The sequence below is a fragment of the Hypanus sabinus genome, chromosome 4 (genome assembly GCF_030144855.1).
Source record: "Hypanus sabinus isolate sHypSab1 chromosome 4, sHypSab1.hap1, whole genome shotgun sequence".
Taxonomy (NCBI): Eukaryota; Metazoa; Chordata; class Chondrichthyes; order Myliobatiformes; family Dasyatidae; genus Hypanus; species Hypanus sabinus.
The window spans coordinates 26128534-26140713 of NC_082709.1; the positions used below are offsets into that span (position 1 = coordinate 26128534).

General features: G+C 38.4%; 1 protein-coding gene across 7 annotated transcripts in view; it reads left to right on the plus strand.

Annotated features, from left to right (window-relative positions):
* Window positions 1-12180, plus strand: part of LOC132392587 (mitogen-activated protein kinase kinase kinase 20-like) — a 130891-nt gene that overhangs the window by 58047 nt on the left and 60664 nt on the right. For 6 of the 7 annotated variants that reach the window (XM_059966662.1, XM_059966665.1, XM_059966660.1 and 3 more), the window contains one exon: window positions 4492-4627. In XM_059966662.1, the coding sequence (XP_059822645.1) occupies window positions 4492-4627 (136 nt within the window). Of the gene's footprint in view, window positions 1-4491; window positions 4628-5937; window positions 7348-12180 lie in introns of those variants that run through there. The other variant, XM_059966667.1, reaches the window with a different exon arrangement.

Here is a 12180-nt window from a genome sequence, read left to right on the forward strand (position 1 = left end):
TGCTCCTCCACACTACCAAGTATCCTGCCATTTACTTTGTGCTCTGCCTTGGAGTTTGTCCTTCCAAAGTGTACCACCTCACACTTCTCTGGGTTGAACTCCATCTGCCACTTCTCAGCCCACTTCTGCATCCTATCAATGTCTCTCTGCAATCTTCGACAATCCTCTACACTATCCACAACACCACCAACTATTGTGTTGTCTGCAAACTTGTCAACCCACCCTTCTACCCCCACATCCAGGTCGTTAATAAAAATCATGAAACCACTAGTCACAACCCTCCAATCCAAATGTACTCCCTCTACCATGACCCTCTGCTTTCTGCAGGCAAGCCAATTCTGAATCCACCTGGCCAGACTTCCCTGGATCCCATGCCTTCTGACTTTCTGAATAAACCCACCGTGTGGAACCTTATCAAATGCCTTACTAAAATCCATGTAGATCACATCCACTGCACTACCCTCATCTATATGCCTGGTCACCTCCTCAAAGAACTCTATCAGGCTTGTGAGACATGATCTGCCCTTCACAAAGCCATGCTGACTGTCCCTGATCAGACCATGATTCTCTAAATGCCCATAGATCCTATCTCTAAGAATCTTTTCTACAGCTTTCCCACCACAGACATAAGGCTCACTGAACTATACTTACCCGAACTATCCCTACTAGTTTCTTGAACAAGAGGACAACATTCGCCTCCCTCCAATCCTCTGGTACCATTCCCATGGACAATGAGGACATAAAGATCCTAGCCAGAGGCTCAGCAATCTCTTCTCTCGCCTCATGGAGCAGCCTGGGGAATATTCCGTCAGGCTGTGGGGACTTACGAGTCCTAATGTATTTTAACAACCCTAAACAACTCCAACACCTCCCTTAATATCAACATGCTCCAGAACTTAAACCTCACTCATATTGTCCTCATTGTCATCAAGTTCCCTGTCATTGGTGAATATCGAAGAGAAGTATTCATTGAGGACCTCACTCACTTCCACAGCTTCCAGGCACATCTTCCCACTTTTATCTCTTATCGGTCCTACCTTCATTCATGTCATCCTTTTGTTCTTCACATAATTGAAGAATGCCTTTGGGTTTTCCTTTACCCTACTCATGCCCCCTTCTTGCTCTCATCAGCCCCTTCTTAAGCTCCTTTCTTGCTACCCTATATTAGATAGATATATAGGACTAAGGAATCTCCTATCAGATTCTCCCTTCTCCAGCCCTTTGCCTCTTTCACCTATCAGTTTCCCAGCTCTTCGCTTCACCATTCCCCCTTTCCTGATTGCAACTATCACCTACCAACTTGTACTTCTTCCTGCCCCCTCCCACCTTTTTGCTCTAAATTCTCTTTTTTCCCCAGTCCTGATGAAGGGTCTCAGCCTGAAACATCAATTGTTTACTCTTTTCCTTTGATACTCTTTGACCTGCTGAGTTCCTCCTACATTTTCACTGAATCATGGCTGAAAGACGATTCTAGTTGTAAGCTAAGTGTCCAAGGATATATAATGTACCAAAAGTACAGACTAACTGTACTAATAGATTTTGTACCAGGAGCTTAGAGAAAAAAAATCATATGCCTTACAATTGTGTGGACAGACATGCAGTTTAAAATTAGGTTAGTATAGAGATTGTTTAAGCACGTTTAAAAAGGCACATCAAGCTTGCACTGTGGAATGGATGGAGCTAATTTTGTTTACAAGGCCTCCACAGCATCATACATCAAGTGCAATGCCCAAGGCATTAGAACCAGGCTCAGGTGGTAATACTTTTAGGTTACAATCATGGTTGGACACAACAGAACAAAGGCCTTTGCTTCAAGTAAAATTCTTCATTCCTGTGTGCCAGAATATCCATGCCTTCGTTGCCTTTTGGTAGACCAGAAAAGGCCAAACCCCTTTAACTAATACTAAAGCAGGCATTGACTCTCCTCTTTCCACTTGAGATTGTAGGCCTGGATATGTAAGTGTCGGTGCTCGGTGTTCCACACTTTGCGTACTCAGCAGTCTGCTTCCATTCCACATACAAAAGGTTTAAAATCCACATTCAAAAGTGTGATTCAGTACAAGAGCGTTGTGCACAAGAGAATTTCTGAGCAGGAGCACAGTGAGTAATTTACTGCCTGATATGGTACTGAGCTGTTCCCTGCTGGCACGGTTATAGGAGTGCTAGAGTTTCCTCTACACTCGTGCCTCAGTTAACCATTAAAGTGGCCAGGCTGATTTCTATTTAAGGATGTGTTTAATTTGCCTGACAGCTGTCAAAAAGCAAATAAAAAAGTCTAACATTTTAGAAGTCTGCTGGCATTTTCGATTTTTTTTTAAAAAAGTAATGATACAAAACTAAAAGTTAAAGGTTAAGCAGCTGAGTTGCACAGGTTCAGATGGTAGCGGTTTCGAGTTACGTTCACGATCATCACATATAAAGACATCACCAATATTTATAGATTTTTACATCAATAATAACCAATTAAAAACACTTCTCAGCTATGGAGAGATGGTGATCTACTGCTCAGTATGGTTATCACATGCATTGCTTTCAGCTGGTCAAGATCAGCTGCTGTGTTTTGACAGTGAAAAAATGACATTGGGATTTTTAACTATTAAGCTGTTACCAAAGTCAGACAAAAAACTTAACATTTTACACACAATTGATGTCTAATTATTGATTGCTCTGAACAGTTGTTTCCAATAGTATTGAAATGTCTAACTCTGCAAATCCATACTCAAGAAATGGGAGAGAGTATCAAGCTGCAGCAGAGGAAGGTTGTAATACATATATTTGTTTACGTGAGATATAGAAATCATTGAAATGGGGTATGGGATGTATTACCGGGTGTGAATTACTACATTGGAAATGATGGGATGGCACTGAGGAATGCATGGGGAAGGAGTTTTTCTGGGAATGATGGACCTGAGATCTCAAAGGTGTTTAGTCTTTTTGGAGACTGAGAAGTGGAGAATCAGAGTGAAGATCTTTACTGAGGTTGGAGAATAAAGCAGCCTGTTCAAAGTGTTTCCCCAACAACGAGTGAGGAAGCCTGGGCGACATATGAAAATACTGATACAAGGGAGAGTGACAAGTTCCAGTTGTAAAAGTGATGAACACTACCATGCTAGGCCCAGCCCATGGCCCACATCTGCTACCCCACAGCTGCATTTGCATCTTGTGGCCGTGCAGTTTGGAACATATTCCTGAATCTGTGCACAGAGGAAAAGGCTACAACCAACAGGAGCCAAAGCTTCCCAAACTTAAAGCTTTTCAAGTTCGAGTTTAGTTGCTATTCAACCGTACCCAAGCGAAACAGCCTTCCTCTGGGGCTAAAGTGCAAAACACAGCACTGAAAGCAAATAGCACTTATAGTTACAAAGGCAGGAAAACACACAGTCACACAAATTAAAATAGCCCAAGGCCCTGAGCATGGCCTGCACCTTGTATTCCACTGACTGAACACTAGAGGGCAGCACTGACTGGCACAGTCAGCCCCCATCACAATATGAATTCCAGTGCATCCACAGAGGCCTCTGCTGTCTCCACACCACCAACGGCCTCTCCTCTCCTGAGCGGCTGCAACAGGTGACACCGTGGCGTGAGGGCCTGGTCTGCCACTGCACCAGTGGACTGGACTTGCAGTGTTCTACGTTGCCCAAGACCATCATTTGTCACCATTTATTGGGCTGCATGCCACCTCCGTGCAGCAACGCATGCAGCAAATCCAGATGGCAACATGGTGTTGATAAAATCCAGCTCCGTCGCTATCGAGCACCTCGCTGATGGGGTAGACCTGCAGAACTTGATGATCTTTATATCCAATCAAAAAAAAAGCCGTAAAGAATGAATAATTACACCTTTGGTTGGACCTGGAGAGACCATGTGCACCACCATCTTACCAGAAGATTTTTACCTCCAGTGTTTCTTCATGCCCCTGGCAATCAGGTATAGAACAGAGAACAGTAGAGCCCAGGAATCAATTGAATCAGTAATCAAATTGCCAACTAAACTAATCCCTTCTGCTTCCATAAATATCCTCAGCCTTTCATTTCCCTCACATTCATATGCTTATCTAAGCATCTCTTCCAAATCCTTAATGTATCTGCCTCTCACCACCCCAGACTGAGGAGCATTCCAGGCACCCATCACCCTATTTAAAAAAAACACAACTTGCCCCTCACATCTCCTTTGAACTTACCCCCCTCACCTTAAATATTTGCCCTTTAGTGTTGGACATTTCAATTCTGGAAAAAATATATTGTCTGTCTGCTCTATGTCACTCTGAGAGTCTTTGACATGATATCCAGAAAAAAAGCGTACTTTAAAAAACACCATAGAAAATTAATTTTATTTAGTAGGCGTTGCAGATGAACTGAGAAGCAGAAATAAGGCGCAAAATATAGAACTTCTTTCCAAATTCAGAAATGAAATGATCTTTAGATTTCAGCTTTTAAAAATGGGTAACAAATTATATCTGTCAGTGACTAGAATGATTGTCTTCGGCAGATGTGAAATTGAGGCTACTTTGGAAAGACTGAAGAAACTGGAACGTGATCTGAGCACGAAAGAACAAGAGCTGAAGGAACGAGAAAGACGTTTGAAAATGTGGGAGCAAAACCTGCTGGAACAGTCCAGTGCTCCGGTAAGTGTCCAAACTTATTATTTGGACTTTAGTTTATAGACTTTGAAATATTAAAATTATTTTTTACATTTAACTAGGATTAAGAAAGATCACTTAATCATCAACTGAAACATCTAAACAAAACTATGCTCTTCATTTGTCATTCTGCATGTAAGAAGGGTAATCTACCATTTAAAAAATGCAACCAGATTTTTAGGTTTGTTGGAGAACATTATGACATTATTACAATGGAAGCTTTGTGCTGACTGCTTTGGAATGCAGATTATAGACTTCTTCAGATCATCTACTACCTACATAACTTCCTGTACTTGAGGGAAGATCTAATTATATCAAGATTTATTTATTTAGTGATATATTGTGGAGTAAGCTCGCCCAGCCCTTAAAGCTACACTATCCCAGGAATCCCCAACAAAGATGATTAACTTTAACCTAATCACAGGGCAATTTACAATGACCCGTTAACCTACCCGGTTCATCTTAGGACAGAGGGAGGAAACCTGAGGACCTGGAAAGAACTCACTCACGCATTCCACGGGGAGGGTGTATAGAGACTTCTTATGGAATGGCACCAGAATCGAACTTCGAACTCCCAAATGTTCTGAGCTGTATTAGCGTCACAGTAACTGCTTCAGTGGGGCCCGAGATTTAACCATAATGCAAAATATATTTGGGAAACTGAGTTAGCTTTTTGCTCATTTTTTGGAATTTTGAAGGAGCCCAACTGTACAGAGTGTTGGTTTCAAAATTTTGATATATTCTGGAAAGTTGCTTCCTATTATGACTGTCACAAGTTGTAACTTCACTATCTTTGTACATATTTTTCAGCATTTTCTATAGAAGGATTAATTGCTATAACATAAGGAGCTCTCTCCTGAAAGCTACTGTGTCACATGTACATGTATTTAATAGCAATGAAGGACTTCTCTGCATAGTTTCATTTTAGTATCTAGTTAATAAAATGAGCTACTCAAGAGTAGGTAAAGAAAAATCCAAAAGAAATGAGAGGAAGTTATTTTTTTTCTAATAAAAAAAAAGTATGAATTAAATTGACTGATACAAAGCAATAAAAATAAGTTTTCAGGAGCACAAGATTGAAAGGTTGTATGCAGTTAAAGGTTCAATTTTCTTGATAAAGCTGCCTATGTATTGTCCATGCTGCATGGAGTGGAACTTCATAGAAATGTTTGGTAGGTAAAAATGGAGTAGTAAAGCATGTCAATTCTGTGTGCCATCGAGATTTCTCCATTACTGATATTTAACATTATTTTGCTTTTATGTTCATCTGTGATCTTTCTTCTTTCTTTACTCAGCCTTTCTTACCTATTCATGCAAAGTTTTCTGAAGAGTCTTTCTATCAGTCTGAGACAGAGGAGTCAAACAGTTCTGAGATGTCATGTCAGATCACAGCTACCAGTAACGGGGAGGTAGTTGGCATGAATGAAAGTCTGCACCAAATGATGAAAGGTTTTGACAGTATCCTGCCTATGAACCTAGCAGGACCTGTCATGCAGTCTGGGATTCAGATAAATATGCAAGCAAAACAGAATTCATCCAAATCTACCTCTGTAAGGAGAGGGAAAAAAATTAACATGACAATGGATTTTGGTCATTGGTTACATGATAGCGATTAAATCTAAATATCAAAGAGTTTATATGAGTTACAAAAGCAACAAAAATGGTAAAGCTAGTAAATCTTTTCATTTTCTGCAACAAATCAAAGCTGTTCAAAGTTTTTAATATTCCTAGAGCAGTGCTTAATGCTGTAAGCTTTGTAGTTTTGTTCCAAGTGGTATTTGTATGCATGACAAAGATTGAAGCATTGTTATTTCCTTACATTATCAACCGGAATTCTGAGGAACTGCAACCTTTAATGGAAAAAAAGTATAAAAGTTTAAATTTTGAATGTGGAAAGTAAAATATGTGAACATTTCAATTTTCATTACTAAACACATTTTTATAACAGATCGGAAATCTATTTATACAACTTTTGAGATTATTAACATTATTAATGGCTGTTTTGATGTAAACTGCTTTTCCTTGTTGAGTTTCACTTATTTTCTATTTCTTCTTTTTCAATAAACTTGACGTAGTAGCATATTTACTTTTGTCTGTGTTCTCTTTCCTTTCTGTACAAATTGGGGGAAATAAAGACTCCCTTCCTAAACTGTGTTGCTATTGTTTCTGTTTACTGTTCCATGCTTTAGAATGGTCAGTTAGTTCCAGATTGTCCTCCAACTAGAGTTGAATTACATTTTGAGCTCAGTTGGTGGGAAATATCTCAGTGTTCTATCATTGCTGAATAGATCAGTTTCTGGGACTCCACACAGCACAGCTTCACTGTCAAATATGGGCATTAATTGCACAGTATAGTAATAACTGTACATTTTGCTTATCAAATTTGGTTTCAATGACATTTCCCAAATTTTAGACATGGAGTAGAATGCTCGTCCACTGCTAAGTTGTTTAACTCTAGTCTCCCAAAGTAAATTTCTTCCTGGGTGTTTAATAGGTTAGAATTTCAACCTCTGTTGAAACTTTGTCCTCTAGATCATAGGATCTAGATCATAGGATACATCTCAACTGCTTTGTTATGAAGGACTCGATGATTGCTTCACATTAAATTTTGTTCCTAATCACTAGTTGAATTCAAAGTTTTCCTGAAATTATTATTTGGTGCTATTTCTTCTCATCCGCATATTGAATGTCAAATGCATGATAATCTGTTCATTAATATCTCGATAACAATTATGTAATATTGACTTATGAAAAAATGTCTTTGTCCTACTGATAAATACAACCTGAAATAAACAAAACTTACTTTATACTTACACCATTTGACAAGATTTATCTACTATTGCTAATCAATGTCACAAGATGATTAATTGGATTCGTTTACTGCTTATAACTTCAAGTGGGTTTATAAGTGTATACATCGTTACCTATGCTTCCTTGTTCCTTTTTGTTTTATTTCTGAAACATCTTCCTGTGTTTATGATGGCCTGAAATGAGTGGCAATATCACTGAGTTCAAGCTGAATGCTGCAAGTAAAAATTCTCTGTGCTATCAAACAGCTTTTAGGAGAAAATTAAGCCAGGATTGGTTTGGAGCAATAAATGAGCAATTAGAGATTTGTGACCACCACTGCAAGAAACTGCAGAGAATATAAAAGGGGATAAAAATGAGTAACATGAACATTGGTTGTTCTGCAAAATGATTCAAAATCTCACTGAATCTTTTTTTTAATATTATAGATTTTCCATTTATATTAAGTGAAAAGGAGTTAGTTTGGTTTCATTTTCGAAGAGGGGAATTGCTCAGATCTCTAATATTTACTATTCCTAATCACCTTGGTAGTCTTTCTGTACAAACCCAGCGGACCTTCTCTTGAAATGTCGTTAATTGCAAATTATTTTGATTCAATTGCAATAGAACAAAAGGCTGACGTGAATGATCTGATTGATAAATCGTTAATCCTATTGTTTTATTAACTGCAAGAAGTCCATATTTATTTTGGAGAGTAATTGAAATAAAATTAATCTGACTCCATTTAAGAGGAAAATTAAATTAGCCTTACTATATGCATTACTGCAAAGTATTATGTGCTCTGCATTACATTTATTTAACCATTTTGTTAACAATATTTTAAAAAGTTATTTGTATTATTTCTTTGCTAAGTTTGAGGAACCAACTTATTGTTAAGTTAATTTGAAAGCAAATTCATCAAAGCTCAGCTACAAACAAGTAAATACTTCAGCTTCATTAATTAGAATAATTGATTGTCTTCGATTACCAAGAAAGTTCTTGCTTTAGGTTACGTTAGGTCATGCCAAGCACTTCAGTAGTCAAGTTCCATCGAAGACTTGAATGTATCATGTCTTTCACACAGTAAAATAATGTTAATTTGAAAATGTGAAAATAACTTCGAAAAATTACAGCTTTTCACCATGTTGGCTAGTATTTACTGTGCAACATAAAGTTTTAAATAAATATTTGCTTTGTTCCGGTAGCTGAAGATCATAGTATATATACCAGGATCACATTATTAGTCGGGGTTGAATACTTCAGATGTTAGTGCCACCTACTGGAGTTATCACAAATGTGTGTAATAATCAGTTTCTTTACACTTCAAGTTTAACTTGTCTGCTCCTGGTAGTTAAAAGCTTTGAATAACTACCTACCAGATCAGAGAGTGTCCTGTTCACATTCTGGGCATTAGGGTACCAGGTTGGATTGTCCAACTGTATTAGCCTCACGTTGTTAAAGAACAGATCAAGCACGTCTTTCTTCTATCTTTCACCAAGTGGCACAGCAACAACAGTCTGCTTTAATATAACAGCTTTAGTGTGAAGCTCCGACCAGTGGACCAATTACTATAATAAAACCTGACAAGATTTTAGGGGAGTTGTGGATGCTTGATAAAGAGGTAGTTTTGGAGGACAGCTTAAAGTAGGAGAAAGAGCAGGAAGACAGTAGTTGAGCGAAGTAAGATGGAAGAGTTCAATGAATGTAGGGTTTCCTGGAACCATGGGGCTTAGAGGCAGCAAAGAGACTTGGAAATGGAGCTAGTACCTGACGATACTGGCAGATTAGTGTATAGAGGTGGATGGTTCCTGTCCATCCCCCACCCCCAAGTATATGTGGGTCAATAACAAAGCGAATTTTAAAAAGGGAAGGACAAAAGTAAAATTTATCCATTCAAACTTGTTTGCTCCCACTTAATGTAATATGTTTGGAGAGTAGATGGACAGAAGTAGTTACAGTAAAAAAGGATCTCGTGCTTTCCCAACATATATAACAAATATCCTCTTCTCAGGCTTCCAGCCGGGTACAGGTTTCAATTTTAATCAACGTTTTGATTACAAACTCTGCCATCTTCATTATGCATGATGCTTGGGCATGTCTAGCAAGTGGAATTTATATCCCGATCATCCGTCTCTCTTGATTGATTAGTCCTCCTCCAATCAGGTTTCTGTTGTCCCACATGGTTTACAATTGAATTCCAGTTCTTACTTAAAGCGAATCCTGCATCTTTGTTAAAATTATACCATCCACAAATCTGTAAGGAAGCTTAAATCACAGCTTACGTGGGTTAAAGATGACCTGAGACTCAGGATGGCTAGCATTTATAGAATTCCCTGTGAATGCAGAGGAGCATGGCAGAGTTTGTCATCGCAGCGTTGGTTAAAATTGATACCTGTACCCAGCTGGAAGCCCAAGAAGAGTTTTAGTTACTGTAAATTCTAAAAATTTAATTCTGTTTTCATAATATTTAATAAGTAGCTAAGGCATTTTTCATATAGGTTCATCAGATTCCTTCTGTGCTTATGGTGACTGTTCATACTACTTTGCTTATAATAATTTTATTATTGGTGGTAATAATTACCTAATTCCCATCCCTCTTTTTGAACTGTTACTGCCTGGATGAAGTCACCAGTTGGAAATGTTGGTTATTGATGCTTCCCTGCTTGCTGAAATAATGAAGGCAGATAAATATCAAAATAAGTCTTCTCATGGGCTCTGCTGTCTAACCTAGTGTAATTTATTTTTACAAATTAGAGTCTGCCTTCAGCAATAGTGTCTCTTGACTAATGAAAGAAAAAATGCTATTTTTAGCGATGAAGTAGAAAACTCTTTAATGTTGCCTTTATCAAATAAGGTCACCACAGTGCACTGGGATTGCTCAGCCCTCATTAGTTCTGTTTAATCAAAACAAAAAATTTGGCTCTTTCATGGAATGTTGAAGTAAAGCAGATGGCAGATTCAATGCAATTTTCTAGAAAGTATGCTACATGTTATCTGGTGTATTATGTTATGAGTACAGTACTTTGTAAAAGTCTTGGGCACTTACAGAATATATAGCTGGAGTACCTCACTACAGCACTGTGCTTGTCAAAGTGAAGCGAAGAGTAAGTTCGTAAATCTGGTGGAAGCAAAGACAGACAGACAGACATACTTTATTGATCCTGAGGGAAACTGGGTTTCGTTACAGTCGCACCAACCAAAAATAGTGTAGAAATATAGCAATATAAAACCATAAATAATTAAATAATTATAAGTAAATTATTCCAAGTGGAAATAAGTCCAGGACCAGCCTATTGGCTCAGGGTGTCTGACACTTCGAGGAAGGAGTTGTAAAGTTTGATGGCCACAGGCAGGAATGACTTCCTATGACACTCAGTGTTGCATCTCGGTGGAATGAGTCTCTGGCTGAATGTACTCCTGTGCCTAACCAGTACATTATGGAGTGGATGGGAGACATTGTCCAAGATGGCATGCAACTTGGACAGCATCCTCTTTTCAGACACCACTGTCAAAGAGTCCAGTTCCACCCCCACAACATCACTGGCCTTACGAATGAGTTTGTTGATTCTGTTGGTGTCTGCTACCCTCAGCCTGCTGCCCCAGCACACAACAGCAAACATGATAGCACTGGCCACCACAGACTCGTAGAACATCGTAGAACGTAGATGTTGGGAATGGTGTGGGTGGAGCCCCGCAGGAGGAGAGTGGGACAGGTGGTGGCGTGTGAGACACCAGGCAAGGTCATTTGATTCCAAGCAATTGGTTTATCAATCATTACAGAATGTCTCTCTGGTACTCTCTGCCCCCTACCCTCTCCCTTTTCCTTTTCTTAACGACGATTCCCTCTCCCTGCCCCCTTCCCACTCTCAGTCCACAGTAGAGACCCATATCAGAATCAAATTTATCATCATCCATGCGTGTCATGAAATTGGCTTTTTTTTCATGGCAGTATTACTGTGCAATGTATAAAATCACTACAGTGTTGTGCAAAAGTCTTAGGCACCATAGCTATATAAATGTGCTTATGACCTCTGCACAGTGCTGTACCTAGAGTGCTCTTAGTATATCAAGGTCTTCATTTTCCAGAAATACATAAGTTTATTATTAACAGATGTTTCAGTATTTAAACGTTTAGCTTTAATGTTAAGCATTTTCAGCTTACATTAATTAAAGACATAAAAGGTCATAGGAATGCATTAACCAGTGTTTTTGTTTAAAAAATGCCACATTATTTACATGTCTTTGGGGTTTAAATATTTTACGTATGATCTTGGAATGTATTTCTTCCTGATGAGCTGAAAGTTATCTCATCAATCTTTTCAACACTTGTAAAACGACATTTTTGGCAGTAGAGTGAATTTAGGGGAGTGTTGAAATTGTAATTAGATTGGTCAGAGGGCTGATGAAACATTTACACAGTGCAATGGGCAGCACAGCCATATGTGACTCAAACATTTTTACCTTTAATGGAAAACAGTCAAATTGTCTTTTTTACAACTTGTACCATTCCTCACAATTTCATTAATTTCTCTATTTGAAAAGTTCTGTATGCATTATTTGTTTTTTTAAATCACCATTAATGTTAACTTCCATAAAAAGGAGAAACTATGATTTCAGATTCAGATTGAGTTTATTGTCATTTAGAAACCACAAATGCAATGCAGTTAAAAAATGAGACAACGTTCCCCCAGAATGATATCACAAAAGCATATGACAAAACAGACTACACCAGAAAATCCATGTAATGTTTG